At 44.6% G+C, this 20,281-nt stretch overlaps 1 protein-coding gene across 6 annotated transcripts in view; it reads right to left on the bottom strand.

Annotated features, from left to right (window-relative positions):
• HACL1 (2-hydroxyacyl-CoA lyase 1) overlaps positions 1-20,281 on the bottom strand; it is a 139,948-nt gene that overhangs the window by 48,798 nt on the left and 70,869 nt on the right. For all 6 annotated transcript variants that reach the window (XM_063921943.1, XM_063921945.1, XM_063921946.1 and 3 more), the window contains 5 exons: positions 13,321-13,426; positions 12,122-12,205; positions 6,411-6,512; positions 5,653-5,807; positions 5,000-5,158 (listed from right to left, as the gene is read on the bottom strand). In XM_063921943.1, the coding sequence (XP_063778013.1) occupies positions 5,000-5,158; positions 5,653-5,807; positions 6,411-6,512; positions 12,122-12,205; positions 13,321-13,426 (606 nt within the window). The remainder of the gene's footprint in view (positions 1-4,999; positions 5,159-5,652; positions 5,808-6,410; positions 6,513-12,121; positions 12,206-13,320; positions 13,427-20,281) is intronic.

Below are 20,281 nucleotides of genomic sequence, written 5' to 3'. Positions count from 1 at the left end.
CTCATCCGAGGCTGGAAATTCAGCTTTCACTGATTTTGTTCGTTTAAATACAGGTGCTTTTGCTTTTAACGCTATCTTGGCTGGCTCTTCCAAAGAAAGCACAGCCTTCACGGCATTAATAAGTTCAGCTACATCTTCTGAACTAAAGCTCTGCGACTGATCATCATACGGAGTTGATTCTATTGTTTCCTCATCATCATCCGATGTATCATCTTGTGTAGTCTGCCACACAGACGTATCTGTCTTAGTCTTACCTGCCCCTTGGTTGCTTGTAGAGGCTACTGGAACCAAACCATAGGAGGGGAGCTGCATGTATGGGTTCATAGTGTAACCTAACCCTTGAGGTGGTGCTACCGAAGCTAACCTGTCCGCTATTGAAGACAGAGTCTTTGCGAACATATTCCATGGTGGCTCTGTTGGTGGTTGAACCAACTCCTGTTTTTTACTTCGCTGAAAAGCGAAACAGTTTGCACACAAACCCTCATAAGTGACCAATTGATTCATATCAATTACCCCTGACTTACAAGATAAGCATGGTAGGGCTATAGGAGTGCTTGACAAATTCTCCTCATCACTTTTGCCGCTCACAGACATGGTATTAACCTGTTATCGACTACACAATTTGTGACTGAAGAACACCCTATATGTCAGTATATAGGGGTGAGATCAATCTGACCACAGTGCACCTGATTTGAGGGTCAGAACAGGACTGACATTACACAGAAAAGTCAGCACACATACTAGCAGTCAGTCACATGTTAAAGCATTAGACATTGTCATATGAGAATACAACCTCCATAATAACTTATACATAAGTAGGAAAATTGTACTTCTGTTTTAACTGGTTCTATTTTCAACATAAAATGCAGAAAACACAGTAATATACAGGACTCATATGCAACAGGTACTAAAAATTAACAATGCATACTAAGAAGTAGAGAGAATTTCTAGTACTGTATACCCTGCCTCCAGAGAGCGGGATACAGGGAGACTCACCACACTTCCATATCCAAGCAAATACGCTCGTAAGACGCTGAGTGGATTCAGACGCTACTGGTGTACACTGCCGCTCTTGATAACCGATAACGGACACGGACGCTCACCAATGGACACGGACGCTGAGCGACTTCCACGTGTATGCAGACGCTAAGGCCTGCAACTCGGTCTGGCGGGTTTTATCTCCAGTGTACACAACCGCAGTGTCTAAGCTGCGAACGAGTACCCTCGTGGTAGCGTCTGAGCCGGAAGTGAGGTCATTCAGTTCATGAAATGAGAGACACGCGGGAACTGGCCATGAACTCGGAGGAGGGACGGCCAGGAGAGCGTCTGAAACCCCCCGTTGACTTAAACTCCCAGGATCGCGGCCTCTACCTAGTCCTGGCGCCTATGATCCCCAGAGCGTAGCGCTGTCACACTCGAGATGTTTGGCGCATCAACACACTGTTTGTAGTCTCCACCAAATCAGTGTAGCTGTGTCCTGACCCCTCTAGTAAGAGGAAGTCCATAGACTCACCGTCTCCCCATGCTCCGGCCACAGCCTGGTTACGTCTGCTGGACCTGCTAGAACATCCGACACAGACTCCCGTCGAGACAGCACTGATACCCGAAGGTAAGCATTGTTGCGACCCGGTGGGGAGTTGTTGGAGCGACTCTTTCTAATATGCGTTTAAGACGCTGTTAAGATAAGTCGCTCTTAAAATATAGTAAGTCTATAAAAATAAAATAATAAAAGCTTTAGGCTGCTTTATTCACAGCAGAACTGTGACCATGCGGCTATCTGCCGCACCAAGCAAAAAACTGATATGACTGAGTCAGTGGGCGGGACTATATAGTGGAGGCCCCAATGCATCCTGGGAGACCAGAAAGCTTGTGACCGTGTTGGTGCCATTTTCGATGTCGCTCGACAATATCCCAATGTTATCCTGTGGATAATCCTGTGGACCCAGCCAGAGAAAATCATATATTGAATACTCTTGGCCACTCTTGGGTGCAACCTTGCATCATCATAAATCGACACTGGAGTCGGAATCCGTGTCGGTATCAGTGTCTGCTATCTGGGAAAAGGGACGTTTATGGGACTCTGAAGGGTCTTGTGACACAGTAACAGCCATGGATTGATTCCCTGCTTTGTCCTTGGACTCTGCTTTGTCCAATCTCTTATGTAATAAAGCCACATTAGCATTTAAAACATTCCACATGTCCATCCAATCAGGTGTCGGCTGTGCCGACGGAGACACCACCACCATCTGCTCTGCTTCCTCCCTAGACGAGCCTTCCACTTCAGACATGTCGACACACACGTACTGACACCCCCACACACACTGGGATATATGAATATGGGGACAGACCCACGATAAGGCCCTTTGGAGAGACAGAGAGAGAGAGTATGCCAGCACACAACCAACGCCACTAGATACTGAAACAAAGTCCCAGCTTGTACAGCCCTTTATATATATAGAATTAGCACCAAATAAATGTGCCCCCCCCCCCCCCTCGTTTTAGCCCCGTTACTTGTTCAGCAGGGGAGTGTCCGGGAGCAGCTTCTCTGCAGCATGCTGTGGAGAAAATGGCGCTGGTTAGTGCTGGAAGATCAAGCTCCGCCCCTTTGACGGTGGGCTTCGGTCCCGCTATTTTTATTATACTGGCAGGGGATTTATTATATACTGCCTCCGCAGTATCTATATACATGTGCCAGTCTTATGCAAAGTAAAAATTGCTGCCCAGGGCACCCCCCCTGCGCCCTTGCTGTGCCTGTGTGTGTTGTGGGAGCAATGGCGCTGGTTAGTGTGTGTGGGAGCAATGGCGCGCAGAGTGACCGCTGCGCGGTACCTCATGAAGATCTGAAGTCTTCTGCCGCCTTTGAAGTCTTCTTGCTTCCTATACTTACCCGGCTTCAATCTTCCGGCTCTGTGAGGAGGACGGCGGCGCGGCTCTGGGACAAACAGCAAGGACGACACCTATGTTCCGACCCTCTAGAGCTAATGGTGTCCAGTAGCCTAAGAAGCAGAGCCCATCAGTCCAGGAAAGTGGGTCTGCTTCTCTCCCCGCAGTCCCACGAAGCCTGTTGCCAGCAGTGCTCCCTGAAAATAAAAAACCTAACAAAAGTCTTTTCAGAGAAACTCAGTAGAGCTCCCATGCAGTGCATCCAGTCTCTTCTGGGCACAGGATCTAACTGAGGTCTGGAGGAGGGGCATAGAGGGAGGAGCCAGTTCACACCCATCTAAAGTCTTTAGAGTGCCCATGTCTCCTGCGGAGCCCGTCTATACCCCATGGTCCTTACGGAGTCCCCAGCATCCTCTAGGACGTAAGAGAAAAATATGTATCAGATTTCAGAACGACTCCTGAGTTCTGGCGCACGCAGCCTTTTACACCTTAGAAAACTGGCGTCAGATTTTAGATTTAGTGGGTGTAGGATTGGTCAGCAGCTGCCTCTTCAAGTTTGTAATGACAATTGCTTGCGGGAAACGCAGTTTACAGCAAAATCTGATTTTTATTTCTTTGCTCTATTTGTAATAATAATATGAACTATTTTCAAACATATAGTATTGCTGGAATACACCTATAATTGTTATTTACCCGCTTCGCTGATGAGCCTATTTTTGCACTTTTTGGACTGGTTACATTTCAATTATTATACAAATTATACCTTTTTTTCCCCAGAAGACTGACTCTCCAGAAAATTGCATTATTATTCCTCCTCCTACAGCAAAATCAATCTAAAAGTGTTCCCAACAAAATCTACTAGGTTATCATAGTAGGTTCTGCACTTGAAAAAGAAAAAATGCATTCAATTATTAAATTAGGGGTCCACTGCATTGACTGAAGCCAGAATAGGGAATTTTGGCATTAGAAGCCACACCTCCCCAAATATATAGACTGCCTAACGTTTTCTGTAGTATAGGGTGTTCTTATATGGTGATCACAAGTCAATAACTACAAGTGTCACAGAAAGATGGGACACCTTTTTTTCAAATGTGGGCACCCCTTAGTGTTGGGGGCCAGGATGGGCTAGATTATGAACGTCAAGTGTCCAGCGCTAAACATACATGACCCTCCACCTACTACCACTATACACTTAAGAGTTACCATGTATGAAAGAGGAGAGTCCCCTCTTTCTAAAAATGCCCTATTGTATTTATGACTGGTGACTACCAGGAAGTAACTTCTCAGGAGCTACAGTATAGCGTTTGAAAGCGTCAATTCTACTCTTTCAAGCAAGGGTGAACCTAAGTCTGTGGGTGCCAGGTTGGAGAGAAAGAGCAGTTTTAGTGTCCACTCTGTGCTATTTCCCAGCTCTTAACCAGTTAACTGGCATGGTCAGATCACATGCGACAGCGCCGCCCCGTTTTGTCCCCCAGTTTTTGATTAGGAGATCCGTTTTGCAGATGTGTATAATATATTATTTTAATATTTAACAAAATACCTTTTAAATAATATTATATAAAAATAAATAATAAAAAAAAAACAATGTTATGAACAGGTTTGAAGGGAAAAACTGTCAATTAAGTGGTAGACAAGTCTGGAAGAGACAAGTCTTAAGGATGCCATACAGTCACTGATGTAAATGGGATGCGGTAATGTGACCGGCAGTCAGGATACTGCCGGTCACAATACAGACGCCGGGATCCCGAACCCTCAATATCCCGCCGGTCGGCATGCTGAGCAACAGGGACTATTCCCAGTTCCCCCCCGCCGGCCATCTAAAAGCTGGGATCCCGCCGTCGGTATGCCCAACCCATGTAAATACATCATCAATCCCCCCTGTAACCAAGAAACTGCAACTATAAGGGGGTGCGTGTCTAGGTATTTTTAGGTACGTTCTATCCCCATTTGAAACCTTGCAGTGAAGGGGTTAAATTTAATGATTGTTCTCCTTTAATGCATCAGAAATAAATGTGTGCTAGACCAACTACACTGTAATTGTAACACATACAATAAAATGGGTGATACAAAGAAAATGTAACTGATTCAGTATCTTCTGTGTAATGTAGCTTCTTACCTGCAGATTGTTTCAACTTCCATCCCAGAAAAACCAAACGCACTGTCGCCCTCCACACAAACCACTCGCTTCTCTGGGTTCTCATCTTTTACTACCATTGCTGCCGCTATGGCAAATCCCAGGCCAACTCCCATTGTGCCAAAAGTGCCGGCATCTAATCTGCAGGTGAAGATGGCAACAGGAAATCTGTTAGGAAACCATACTTTGTCTTTTTGGGGGATGGACAGCTCTTCATTGTTCAGGACTGGAATACATTGCCCTGTCCCATCACCCCCCTGAATAATGGGGCATCTTGGTGACTTGCTCTGATAGCTGCCATTGCAGATTACTTACTGTTGAAATAACATGGAGGTAATCGCCAGCTATATAACGGAGGTATGGAAAAAGTAACAGTTCTGCTCTTAAAATGTAGGCATTAAAATAAGTAATATGAAGTGATAATGTAGAGCATGGGTCTTCAACCTGCGGCCCCCCCAGCTGCTGTGGAACTACGCATCCCAGCATGACCTGCCTCAGTTTTAGCATACCTTAATAGCAAAACTGTGGCAGGGCATGCTGGGATGTGTAGTTTCACAGCAGGAGGGCCACAGGTTGAAGACCCATGATGTAAAGGATCTGACTTCAGGCAGAGCGCAGGTAATGTGGCCATTTACCTGTGACGCGGATGAAAGTTCTGGAGCACAGTGCGGCCAATGTCCATTGTATTTGCCCCTTCGCTCACAATAATGCTGTTTATAGGCAATGCCTCGGTCACGTGGTGAAACACATTGTAATAGTTCATTGGAATAGATGTATGCGACGCCAAAACCTTTATGAAATGGACATAATAAAAAAAAAATAAAGCAACATAACAGGGGAATCCCCCCAGAAAATTATTATACGTGAATATACTGTTGATCGCTGTAGATGAACTTGAATCAAGTTTACACTACAAAACAAAATCTAAAGCTGTATAGCAGTTTTCCCCCAAACTCCATTACAATCCAGTTAATTCATGCTTGAATCCAGATGGTCAAACTGACAGAAGTACTAATTAAGACCTGTGCTCAAGCAAGGATATCCTTAAAACCTGGACTGTAATGACGGAGTTTGGGAAATTCTGCTCTATAGTATTACAAGGCATACATTGGCCTGAAACAATATGCAGAGTAGTGCAGCCTATCACTTCACTAGTGACAATCCTAAAGCATTATGGGTAGCCCTGTTTAACTGTAGACACCATACCTCTACTGAGGCCTACAGTCAAGAGAAATGGCTGCCCTCCAGCTGTGTGCTCGGAATTGCCTGAGAAGACTACAGTTACAATAACGTACACAATAATGTTTTTTGAGAATGGCTCAAATATGGACTATAATATAATTAAATATCCTACTAATCTCTTACATACGGTACTTAAATTAGTCTTGGTTACCTTTGCATTTTCCTCATTGGCCCTTATTTTGGTCTTGAGGTTGTTCCACCATTCAGCACTGGATGGATACCGCCAGGACGTTTTAAGCAGCTGCTCAAAAAGCTTCAGGAAACATGCATTGGTATTATTCCTCAGTTACAGAGGACATGGCAGTTTCAGTATATTTTTATTCAGGGCCATTGGCACTACCAGAGTTTAAAACAGTAATTAAAAAAAAAACCCAACCACCTGAATCCACAGTTTATATGCAAATGTTTTAAGCTTGCTATAAAGTTACACTGATCTATGTTCTCTCACAGTCAGGACCGGCAACAGAAATCTTGGGGCCCAAGAAAGGGTGTCAGGGTGAGAGAGAGAGGGAAGTGAGAAAGAGAGGGAGAGAGAGGGTTGGGCCAGGGAGAAAGGGAGAGAGAAAGGGTTTCATGGAAAAAGAGGGAATAAGAGAGAGGAGGGCGAGAGAGAGGGTGTCAGTGAGAGACAGGGAGAAGCGCGAGAGAGGGTGTCAGGGAGAAAGATATGAGAGAGAGCATCAGAGAGAGAGAGAGGGGCAAGAAAGAGACTGAGGGGAGTGAGTGAGAGAGCGTTTGTTATGGAGAAAGAAAGAAGGGAGCAAGAGAGACAGAGTGTGTCAGGGAAAGAAAGAGGGAGAGAGAGAGAGAGAGAGAGAGAGAGAGAGAGAGAGAGAAAAGGGGGGTGGAGAGAGAAAGTGTCAGAGAGAGAGAGTCAGTTAGGGAGAGAGAGGAAGAGACTGTCAGGGTGAGAGTGAAAGAGAGTGAGAGAGAGTGTCAGAGAGAGAGTGTGGGAGAGACACCGTCAGGGAGAGAGACCAAGTGTCAGGGAGAGAAGGGACAGAGAGTGTGTCAGAGAGGCAGACAGTCTCAGAAAGAGAGGCACACCGAATCAGCGCCTCTCTTTGGGCAGTAAAAAATTGTTGCTGGCAGTTAGTTTGGCGGCTAGAAAAGCCATCCTGCAGGTGTGGATAGCGAAGGATCCACCAACTCTATCATTATTTAAAGCCAAATTATTCTACCTCTTTAGGATGGAATGGATAAGTGTCCTGCTGGAAAAAGACACTAAGATACACAATTTCTTTGAGGTTTGGGAGAGTTATATAATGACCTTGTCGACGACGGTTAGGAAACAGCTCCACGATTCGTTGTCCAACACAGAATGGTTTCTAACTAGAATGGCTGCGGGGATCCGCCAATTGTGCTTTAAAAGTTAATTGACGAACAGGGCGCTGTGGGCGGGTTGGGGGGAAATCGGGTACGGCACGGGTATTACACATATGTGTATATATATGTATGTGTATATTTTTTATCTTTTCTTATTTTAATTTCTTTCTTTTCTTATGTTCGAAAGTACAAATATGGGTCAGTCGACTGAGTTGAATTTCAGATCTGTAAAACAGACGATCTTCAAAGGTCTTGTAATTTACAATTGTGATGCTGTTGATTGCTTATAACAGATATGTCCCTTGATCAAGGACTCAACTGTACTTTTCTTGTTATGTTTTCTTATAATACCCTTCTATCAAAGATTGGAAATATATTGAACATTTATGTATGTATAGCATGTATTGCTTCAAATAAAAGTTTATGTTAAAAAAGAAAGAAAGAGAGAGGCAGAGTCACAGAGGGAAGGAGAGAGAGAGAGAGAGAGAGAGAGAGAGAGAGAGGGACGGAGAGAGAAAGACAGTATCAGGGACGGAGAGAGCGAGAGACTGTCAGGGAGAGAGAGAGAGGGTCAGGAAGAGAGAGAGAGAGTCACAGAGAGAGTGTCAGTGAGAGACAGTCAGGGAGAGAGAGAGTGTCAGGGAAAGAAAGAGGACGAGAGTGTGTCAGGCAGAGTCAGAGAGAGAGAGAGAGAGAGAGAGAGAGAGAGAGAGAGAGAGAGAGAGAGAGAGAGAGAGAGAGTGAGACACGGTCAGGGAAAGTGTGAGACACATTGTCAGAGAGAGAGGGGTAGAGAGAGTGTCAGAGAGAGAAAGACAGTTTCAGAGAGAGAGAGAGAGAGAGAGAGAGAGAGAGAGAGAGAGAGAGTGTAACAGAGGGAGAGAGAGAGAGAGAGAGAGAGAGAGAGAGAGAGAGAGAGAGAGAGTGTAATGGAGGGAGAGAGAGAGAGAGTAACAGAGGGAGAGAGAGAGAGAGAGAGAGAGAGAGAGAGAGTCAGGGAGAGAAAGAGTGTCAGGGACGGAGACCGCATCAGGGAGAGAGGAGGGAGTATTAGGCAGAGAGAGAGAGAGACCGTCAATAAGAGAGAAAGAGGGAGAGAGTGAGAGAGAAAGACAGTATCAGGGACGGAGAGAGCGAGAGACTGCCAGGGAGAGATAGAGAGGGGGGATAGAGAGAGCGTGTCAGGGAGAGAGAAAGACAGGGTCAGGAAGAGAGAGAGAGTCACAGAGAGAGTGTCAGTGAGAGACAGTCAGGGAGGGAGAGAGAGAGAGAGACAGTGTCAGAGAGAGTGTGTCAGGGAGAGAAAGAGGACGAGAGTGTGTCAGGCAGAGTCAGAGAGAGAGAGAGAGAGAGAGAGAGAGAGAGAGAGAGAGAGAGAGAGTGAGTCAGACAGTGTCAGGGAAAGTGTGAGACACATTGTAAGGGAGAGAGGGGTAGAGTGTCAGAGAGAGAAAGACAGTTTCAGAGAGAGAGAGAGAGAGAGAGAGAGAGAGAGTGTAACAGAGGGAGAGAGAGAGAGAGTGTAACGGAGGGAGAGAGAGATAGAGTCAGGGAGAGAAAGAGTGTCAGGGACGGAGACGGCATCGGGGAGAGAGGAGGGAGTATTAGGCAGAGAGAGGGAGAGAGACCGTCAATAAGAGAGAAAGAGGGAGAGAGTGAGAGAGAAAGACAGTTTCAGAGAGAGAGAGAGAGAGAGAGAGAGAGAGAGAGAGAGAGAGAGAGAAACGGACGGAGGGAGGGAGAGGGAGGGAGAGAGAGAGTCAGAGAGAGAGAGAGAGAGAGAGTCAGGGAGAGAGAGAGAGTGTCAGGGACGGAGACAGCGTCAGGGAGAGAGGAAAGAGTGTTAGGCAGAGAGAGGGAGAGAGACTGTCAATGAGAGAGAGGAGAGAGAGAGAGAGAGAGAGAGAGAGAGTAACAGAGGGAGAGAGAGAGATAGAGTCAGGGAGAGAAAGAGTGTCAGGGACGGAGACAGCATCAGGGAGAGAGGAGGGAGTGTTAGGCAGAGAGAGGGAGAGAGACAGTCAATAAGAGAGAAAGAGGGAGAGAGTGAGAGAGAAAGACAGTATCAGGGACGGAGAGAGCGAGAGACTGCCAGGGAGAGATAGAGAGGGGGGATAGAGAGAGCGTGTCAGGGAGAGAGAAAGACAGGGTCAGGAAGAGAGAGAGAGTCACAGAGAGAGTGTCAGTGAGAGACAGTCAGGGAGGGAGAGAGAGAGAGAGAGAGAGAGACAGTGTCAGAGAGAGAGTGTCAGGGAGAGAAAGAGGACGAGAGTGTGTCAGGCAGAGTCAGAGAGAGAGAGAGAGAGAGAGAGAGAGAGAGAGAGAGAGAGAGAGAGAGAGAGAGAGTGAGTCAGACAGTGTCAGGGAAAGTGTGAGACACATTGTAAGGGAGAGAGGGGTAGAGTGTCAGAGAGAGAAAGACAGTTTCAGAGAGAGAGAGGGAGAGAGAGAGAGAGAGAGAGAGAGAGAGAGAGAGTAACAGAGGGAGAGAGAGAGAGTGTAACGGAGGGAGAGAGAGAGAGTAACAGAGGGAGAGAGAGAGAGATAGAGTCAGGGAGAGAAAGAGTGTCAGGGACGGAGACAGCATCAGGGAGAGAGGAGGGAGTGTTAGGCAGAGAGGGAGAGAGACCGTCAATAAGAGAGAAAGAGTGAGAGAGTGAGAGAGAAAGACAGTATCAGGGACGGAGAGAGCGAGAGACTGCCAGGGAGAGAGAGAGAGGGGGGATAGAGAGAGCGTGTCAGGGAGAGAGAAAGACAGGGTCAGGAAGAGAGAGAGAGTCACAGAGAGAGTGTCAGTGAGAGACAGTCAGGGAGGGAGAGAGAGAGAGACAGTGTCAGAGAGAGAGTGTCAGGGAGAGAAAGAGGACGAGAGTGTGTCAGGCAGAGTCGAGAGAGAGAGAGAGAGAGAGAGAGAGAGAGAGAGAGAGAGAGTGAGTGAGTCAGACAGTGTCAGGGAAAGTGTGAGACACATTGTAAGGGAGAGAGGGGTAGAGTGTCGGAGAGAGAAAGACAGTTTCAGAGAGAGAGAGAGAGAGAGAGAGAGAGAGAGAGAGAGAGAGAGAGAGAGAGTGTAACGGACGGAGGGAGGGAGAGAGAGTCAGAGAGAGAGAGAGAGAGAGAGAGAGAGTGTAACGGACGGAGGGAGGGAGAGAGAGTCAGAGAGAGAGAGAGAGAGAGTCAGGGAGAGATAGAGAGTGTCAGGGACGGAGACAGCGTCAGGGAGAGAGGAAAGAGTGTTAGGCAGAGAGAGGGAGAGAGACTGTCAATGAGAGAGAGGGGAGAGAGAGAGGGGAGAGGGAGAGGGAGAGGGAGAGAGAGAGAGAGAGAGAGAGAGAGAGAGAGAGAGAGAGAGAGAGAGAGAGAGAGAGAGAGAGAGAGAGAGAGAGACCGTGCAAGCTGGACATACCTGACTACAGAACTAGTCTCTCATGGGGGCAGGCACTTCTCGGCATTAGGCCCCATCCCCTAAGCACCCGCGAATCGTGGCACTGCTGTTCTGCTGCCGGGAGCCGGCATCAGTAATCGGGAAGGGGGTGGTGTTGTTCCTCTGAACCTTGAGGCTCCTCAGGATCTCGGTGCCCGGGACCCTTTGTACCCCCAGTCGCCGGGCTTGCTTCCTTTCACCTAATTTGGGTAGTTGAGCTGTGACATAGGACCTGATCCAGGCTAGATTGCAAGTAGCAGAATTTGCAATCCTTGTGATCGCATACTGTGTCGCAGGCAAAGGCCGCCCAGCATGCTGACCGCCGCTTCCCCCCCCCTTGACCAAGCAGAAGTTGCGATCGCACAGCAATTTCTGCTTGATCATAAAAAAATGGGGTAGCCTCCTGCCACCGCAGCCTGGCTGCGCCCGCAGTAGACCTGCCGCCATTTTTTTGATCGCAGCGGCCCCGATCATGCCCACCGTTTCTCTATCGCCACCCTGTTTCTTCATCGCCACCCCCGCAACGCTCTGTCTTCACCTTGGAAGTGGAGCGTTGCTGCTGCCCCCCCTTCCCCCCTCTCTGCCTTGACAGGCAGAGGCGTTTGCATTTTCTGCAGGCACATGCACAGGGCGGGCGCTGTCATTTTTGCGGTTGGATCGCTTATTGCGATCTAACCTGAATCAGCCCCATAGAAGGGATGTCACCCAGGACAGAGCATAGGGCAGTAATGCAGCCTGATTCTGAGTTAAGTTAGGGCATAGGATTAGTGTTTTTCAAAGCTCTCTGTAATATTATATATCTTTGTTTTTTGTTTACACAAACACAGGGCATAGTGTACAATATTACACTGATTTGAAATAAAAAAACGGATGCATTTTAAGCTTATATTTTTAAAATAAATGACTGTCAATTGAGACCATTTAGGAAATATATGTAGAAAAACAGACTAAAAAAACAGCTTTAGGAGAAAAGCAGCAGAAATAGTAAAAGCCGCTGTCAGATCATGTGACAAACACACAGGTAGAGCGATGATTTACCAGGCACACACAGTATGGAGAACGGGTGTTGTGACAGGTGATAGCACACATCACTACATCATCTTCACAATTACCTGCTGAGTCACTGCATTAACATCACCCAGGAGACTTGCTACAGGTTTAACGTTATTGCCAAGTTCTTCTGCACAAATGTCAACCTGTCAGGGAAACAAATATAGAGCTCTTTACCCACAGATAATTATTTTACCAGGATTCCTATAATACTATAAAGCAGAAGTATCTGAGCAATATGATTCTTTGCAGGGGTCAGAGAGGATGGCCTATGGTCTCAAACAGACCATGCTTTAGACACATTGTGGCTTCAGTTGTGCCAAATAGCCCCTTTCAGCGCACCAGATCCCGTGCAACTCGACTGTGCAAAAATGAAATGGTAAACGACAAAACGTCACAAAATACACAGGCAACTGGGGCTTGTGACATTTGTACATCTGTGTGTGACTGAGTCCATGTGCAACAAGGGCTCAGATGGTCACTGTCATGGCTTTTTCCCATGCCAAGTTCAGTTGTGCTTCATCTGCGATGTGTGCAAAACTAATGTGCTGTTAAAGTCACAGCCCAGCTGACTGGCTTTTTGCTGTGTCTGCGATGTGACTAAGATGTGAAACGTAAAAGCAATAAGTTATGCTACTTGTCTTGGCAGTGTCTTGCACCATGTGGCGTAAATATGCTCCGTGTACTAGGACACATTTGCACCATACTCAGATCACAGTGTGAGTGCAACTCTTGGGGGAATATTCAATTAGTGAGGCTAATTGGCAACTAAAATCCCTGTGGCGCGGGTAAAGGCTATTCAATTCATTTGCCTTTTTCCCGCACCTAAAAAAAATCCTGGGTTCATGCACGGAAACTGCTGAATCAATGGGTTTTCCCCATGCTCGAAACCCCTGATTTTTCCATTTTCTCACATACCTTACCTTACAGATCATGGAGTTTTCCAACATCGGACATTTACGTGCGGGGGTAATCCCTGCTAACTAAATTGCTCTGGCATGGCAATTAGCCACTGGGTTTGAATCTCCCACTTGAAGTATATGTACACACATTTAATGCCTCCTGCAATACCTCAAGTACTTTACCACTAACGCTAACTGAAGTTAAACAGTGAAAAGCAGATGCAGAACATTGTGTGTGTGTTTTTTATTTTAAATGCTAATTGTGGAGGTATTGGGTTAGTTCCACTGCAGAGTATTACATTTGCACACAAGCTAGTCAACATGTTTTCTACTCTCTACAAAAACAAACGTCTTCTGACCTGAATAATCTTCACATCTGGCCGAAACCGTGGTGGAAGACCAAAGTGCAAAATCCAGTTCAGTCTGGCGCCCAAGAGCAGTATAACATCAGCATGCTGCAGTGCACTGGTAATGTAAGACAAATACATTCTAAGGTAATAACTGGCCAAAGTATGCAGTCAATAAAACAGGTTAATCTATAAACACATAATAGCAATAAAAAAAGAAAAGATACACTATGGAAAAATAACTTTTTGGCTCAATAGCTTATTTTAGATGGAAAATAAAATTCTGATTGCAATATCCTGAGTAAACGCCTCAGCCAGAAATTGTTATGGGACTGATACTATCTGGCAGGTTCTTTCCCTTCAGCATATAGTGTGTCAGTGCACAACACACTGCCTGGCTGATAAAGTGATCGGCAGGAGCAATGACAGTCCATTGATGTCTGCTGCACATTGCTTGCTCCTACCGACTCAGACTTTATTTAAATAAGCAGAGGACAACATGCACACCCATGAAACTCTCGTTACATTCTCACGAAATGGATCTCCCATTTGACGCAAAGAGATTCAGCTAAGATCTGTCTGACTCAAAATCACCCAGAGATATGCAAACAATGCATAAACTTGCTTCTGCACAAGCGAATTAATCAAAAATTGGTTATTTACTTCCATCTAAGGAACTGCGTGCAACTCACAATCAGGCACTATGCGAGCACACTGGAGTGAATTAAGTACCAGTGAACGCTACCCTACCATTGGGGAACCTGCCAAATACCTGTGGCCCAGTAACTTGCAAGTCTAAGGTTTACTTATTTATTCTACCAAAAACTGCATAGTCAGAAAAAATTATCCTTTAAAAGAAAATGTCATGTAAATTAATGCTTAGTGGCAGATTCAATAAGTCATGGGTTGGCTCACATTGGGGGAGATATATCAAAGCTTGGAGAGTGATAAAGTACTAACTAATCAGGTTCTGTCACGTTACAGGCTGTGTTTGAAAAAATGAGGATTTTTGTCCTTACTGTACCTATACCCAGAAGCACAGGCTCCCTCTCCTCTATACCCTGCCCCTGATCACCTATAGGTACCCAAGGAGGTATTTTTGTGATGCTAAAGCAGCCTCTTCTAGTTTATTTCTTTTACTTTAATTTACGGTCTTTTTTTTTTTTTTTTTTAAACTGAGCAGGCCGCAGGTCAGCATTACAGATGCCCCCGCTGCCGCTACATCGTCTCCACTGTTTCCGGCAGCTGGAGCACTGGCAACGGGGTCAATGTCCCTGGCTGAGGACAGATGAAAGTGGATTGGTTGGTATTTTATCCTCTCCGAGGTTTGATACATTTCCCCTACGGTCTGTTTCCCCAGGTAAAGTGCTTGGAACTATTCACTTACATACCCGCGCAGCCTCCAGGCAACAGTTAACTCTCATTTCTATACAAGAAGTTATCCTCAAAGATGCGCTTACAAACCAACAGTAGCAGCCCGTGTGGTCACACAAGGAGCCTTCACCAAACCCCTAAGTGTAGCAAAACTGTAGAGAAAAGGGACCACCAGTGGCGTTATCATTAAAAAGAAAGATGCTTATACACACACACACATATATATATATATATATATATATATATATATATATAGATAGAAAGAAACGTTGGGTAATTTCATACACAATTCTTTTTGACCATATAAGATTTCAATTTCCTAAAATTTAAAGAAGAAGACACAATAGTGCAAATAGGAGATGGCACCATAAGATAAAAACGATTTTTATTGGTCCCACTCACAAAGGTACAGATGAATCAGCGCATATCACCCACACGGGGGCCAGAGAAGGTAGTTTCTTCATATACTGTAGCTAGGGCTTAGAAGAGACAAATATAGTGCAATCCCATTTATAAAAACAAGAATTTTTAATGTATCAACACACTCACATAGGGTAAAAAGCTTATAACCATATATCACCAATCCTCTGGTGGACCCTCCCAGGCAGTCTCATGCTTCTGAGGAAGGATAATCATCCGAAAACGCGTTTAAGCAGACAGAGGGACTCTGGACAGGAACGGACCTTGCAGCTGTGTGTTCTACATTGGGGACGATTTTACATCATTTGGTTATCCAAGGAATTTCCATCTAACCACATGAGACTGCCTGGGAGGGTCCACCAGAGGATTGGTGATATATGGTTATAAGCTTTTTACCCTATGTGAGTGTGTTGATACATTAAAAATTCTTGTTTTTATAAATGGGATTGCACTATATTTGTCTCTTCTAAACCCTAGCTACAGTATATGAAGAAACTACCTTCTCTGGCCCCATGTGGGTGATATGCGCTGAGTCATCTGTACCTTTGTGAGTGGGACCAATAAAAATCGTTACTCTTAGTGACTATTTCCGTGTTAAAAAAATCCCTCGTGGATTCAGGGTACGGAATTGCCCTACTATTGGCAGATTCGATCCGGTGTTCTGCCGTAAATGGGTATCCATTTTAAATAAATGTTCTTCTGATCTAATGCTACTGGTAATTGAATTTTCTAACAAAGAGGTACAAACATTAAAAGACAAAATCAGTAATTTTGAGACAATACATATGTCAACACTCATCTCAGATAATGAGGGTGATTGGATATCTAAGCTCAATAACCAGATTGCCACTTACAAAAGAGACCTGATCAAGTTCAAAAAGGACAAATTTATTAAAGTGGAAAAGGACTACGAGAACCATCAGGTATATCGTTGGCTATCAGGTTCTAATCAAGATGAGAACCGAAGCCCGTTTTTTCGTGGACGGAGATATCCACGCTCTGCCATTGATACTGAGACCTCGGCTGAGAACAGCAGTACCAACAGTGAATATGAATCAACTAGTGGAAAGCGTGGTGGTGGGAGGAATGTCCCTTTAGGGATGACCACCCGCAGAAAATATGCACGCAAAATAGACACACAAGGAGAGGAGGCCAGTACAAGCGCAGCCGGGCGTGGAAGAAACAAGTCCGCGAAAAACAAGAAGAAGTAATTTGCAATCTGTCCAGCTATGAGCTTTCAGTTAATGAAATAAAGGTCCTATCCAAAGGCCTTTCATTTGCTCCTAGCAATCAGTTTGATCCGTTACAGTGGCAAGTTGAGAAGAACCAACTCAACCGCAAGTTGAAATTAAAAGAATTCTTTTTGGATAAACCAACATCTATATCTTCTGTGATTCCAAAAAAATTGTGTCAGTTCAAGAAGAAGTCGTCTTTTGATCCTCTTTCTAATAATGCCAGCATTAAAACCTTTATTAGGGTATTAGATCAGGATGTTAGTGCTCTATCTACTTCGGCTGATAAGATTCATGCCAATTTGACTAAATCTGAACGATTTGCTCTTAACTCTTTGTCCAGAAATGATTTAATAATCATACGTCCAGCAGATAAAGGGGGAGCCATCGTGTTGCAAGACCTACCGGATTACAAAAATGAGATCCAACGACAGTTGGACGAACCTGGAGTCTATTGTAAATTACGTGGCAATCCAACTACCATTTTTGCAAAGGAACTTAAAGAAGCATTAATTATGGCTAAAGATGTGGGATTCATTTCTGATGATGTTTTTGATTTACTTATCCCGGAATACCCTTTAGTCCCTTTATTGTACACTTTGCCAAAAATACACAAAGGCATGAACCCGCCTCCAGGTCGTCCTATTATATCCGCTCGCGGGTCATTGTTTCAACCGACATCTATATTGCTGGATTGTATGATACAACCTTTATTACATGAGCAGCCACTGTTTTTAATGGACACTACGATGCTGCTTAATAAATTAGCCAATTTAGGAGAGTTACCTGATGATATGTGGTTAGTTACCATAGATGTAGCTAGCCTTTACACTGTGATCCCCCACCATGAAGGGTTAATGGCGGTTAAGAAGTTTTTGACGTCTAAGAGTGAAATGTCATTGTCCCATATTGATATGATTTTGATCCTATTGGAATTGATTCTCAGTAAGAATTTTTTCCTGTATGACAACAAGTTCTTTTTACAAAATCGTGGCTGTGCGATGGGATCTGCCGTCGCTCCGACATACGCTAATATATATATGTTGGACGTCGAACGTGACATCTTTTTTAGTGATTCATCTATATTATCTATGGTGTTTTTTTATACCAGATATATAGATGATTTGCTCCTGTTTTGGAATGGTCCCCTGGAAAAATTGACACAGGTGCTGGAGAATCATAATGAAAGTACCAGTCCAGTTAAATTAACATACAAAATGAGTCAATGTGAAATAGAATTCTTAGATGTCCTTATTAAGGTTGAACAATCCAGAATTCACACCACGGTATTTTCTAAAAGCACAGACCGTAATACCTTTTTACACAACACTAGTTGTCATCCTGTCAGTCTGAAACGTGGGTTACCTTACTCAATCTCAAAAAAAACACTGGACCATTGTCCAATCGGATAGCAATCTTGGTCTATCTGATACTAGACTTATGCCTTGCTATAAACGAGCGAGGAATCTACGCGATATATTAGTAAAAACCGATATAGCAGGTAAGGGTAAATCCTCTACAGGTTTTTTGAAACACAAACCGCATGGATGTTTTAAGTGTGCATGTACTACATGCAAATTCATGCTTACTGGTGATACTTTTTGTCACCCATGGTCTGGTAAGAAATTTTTAATTAGACACCATTTGACATGTGAATCAACTTTTGTCGTGTACCAGATCGTATGTCCCTGCGGACTGGTATACGTAGGCAAAACTACACGTAAATTCAAGGAGCGGATGACGGCTCACCGTTCTGCGATTAGATCAGCATTGGCCAGTGGTTCGAGCGACCAACCAGTCGCACGTCATTTTGTGACTGCTAGACATAGTCTATGCAGTTTAAAATACAGAATGATCGACCATATCTCCCAGTCTTTGAGGGGCGGTGATCGGGGAGCTGCCTTATTAAGATGTGAATCCCGCTGGATTCTTCGCTTAGATACCATCTATCCTAGGGGGCTCAATGATGCGTTACCTCTATCTGGCTTTAATTGATATATTACCATGTTAGGATATAATACTGCTTGACAAGGCTATAAAATATCAAGCTAATATATCTAATGTTCAGTTTATATTTAACTTCAAATTGACAAGCAGGTATCAGTGTGTTCCTTTTATGTTTCTTTTCATGTTTTTCTTTTCATGTTTTTCTATTTATTGTAACATATGGATTAAGATTGTCCTTTCAATATGCAGTTATTTGTATTTTCCCCAGTTCTTGTTTGTATACACGCTCCCGGGTTTCTATGGTGATGGGTTGCACTGACGTCAGCCGCATGCGCGGTGACGTCTTCCTTAGGTGCCGCTTCCGGACCACCGGGCCGCCCAGCGAGCACACCTGGACACAATTGGTGAGGGATATAAGGTGAGCTATTTTTTACATGTTATCTGTATCCTGACGAAAATTCTCTGGAATTGAAACGTTGATACGTACTGCTGTGGTCTCTGTATTTATTTACATCCAGCCGTGAGTGCCGCTTCTCCTTGCTACATGTGTCTAAACTTTGTTGCTGAGGGCACCGGGCGCTATAATGTCTGTTAAGTGAGTGCCGGTCTTCAATTGTGTCGATATATATATATATATATATATGTGTAAGCATCTTTCTTTTTTTTTTTTTTTTTAAACATTAAATTTTTATTGAAAGGTGAGAGGGAAGAAAAAAAGGAATCCTCTTCTCTCTTTTTTGTACAAATAAGTCAGGGGAACAGAAAAAAAAGTAGTAGGGAAAACATTGGGGGAGGGTTCAGAGTCAGACAAAGTGAAATACACTACAATACATGGTTACATACTTTTGGTGAAGTGTACAAGAATATACTGTAAAGATCTACGATAAGCACATATGCATAACTAGGCTAATGCACAGGGTACAGAGAGAAATAGGCGGTCAGGGGACATTGAGCTCATTTAACTCTGTCACAGCAAATAGCGGGGCAACTACAAATGAAGAATCTAGTTCGGTATTATATGTAGACCATTTGGACCATTTCATGAGAATAGGGGAAGAAGAGGGCAAGTATCTGGCTTCAGCTGTTTCATAAACAAAATGCCTATGGACTTTTTGTTGTATAACTACCAGGGACGGGACATTATCTGTTTTCCATAATTGAGCTATAGCAGCTTTAGTGGCAACTAAGATCTGGCCCAAGACGTATCTGTCGCCTGGAGGGAGGTGGTCTTTGTGAAGGTGGAAGAGCGCTAAAGCGGGGTCCATAGGGATAAAGGAGCCTAAAACCGTATTAATCAGTTGGAACACATCACTCCATAGGCGGTTGAGTAAAGGGCATTTCCAGAAGACATGAAAGATGTCTCCTGTATATCCGCAGTTTCTCCAGCAGAATTTGGATTGTGAGGGCCAGATTCTGTGTTGCTTTTCTGGGGTAAAGTAAGCCCTCTGTATGAGCTTAAAGAACATTTCAGAGTGGTTTATGCATTTTGAAATTGTGAAACAGGATCTAAATATTTCGCCCCAGTCCTCATTCGAGAGGGCTCTGTTTAAGTCCCTCTCCCATAGAGTCTGGGCCCTCAATTTGGTATGTGTGGAGTTTGCTAATTGGAGTTTATACCACCAGGAGATCCCACCCCTATACCTCGGTGACATCAAATGGAGCTTAATATATGCTGGGAGAGAGGGTCTAGAGCCATCAAACTTAGGGAAGGAGTGTATCCAACTCCTCAGCTGTAGATATTTAAAAAAATCTTGAGACCGTATGCCATATAGCTCCTGTAATCGGGAGAAGGGAGCCTGCCACATACAAGTCACTTAGAGAGGAGAGGCCTTTCCTCCTCCAGTCGCTGAGGTCTATATTAAAAATCATGGTAGAGAAGGAGTCTAGCGATAGAAGGGAGCATGGCAAAGTAATCTCATCTGAAGACAATACCAACTTGTGCCACGCACCCAGAGTAGTTTCAATTGACTTACAGGACCTTCCCTTGGCTTTCACAGCGG

Source organism: Pseudophryne corroboree, chromosome 5 (assembly GCF_028390025.1).
Source record: "Pseudophryne corroboree isolate aPseCor3 chromosome 5, aPseCor3.hap2, whole genome shotgun sequence".
NCBI classification, from domain to species: Eukaryota; Metazoa; Chordata; class Amphibia; order Anura; family Myobatrachidae; genus Pseudophryne; species Pseudophryne corroboree.
The sequence above is the reverse complement of the archived record's forward strand: the minus strand, read 5'-3'. Positions and strand labels throughout refer to the sequence as shown.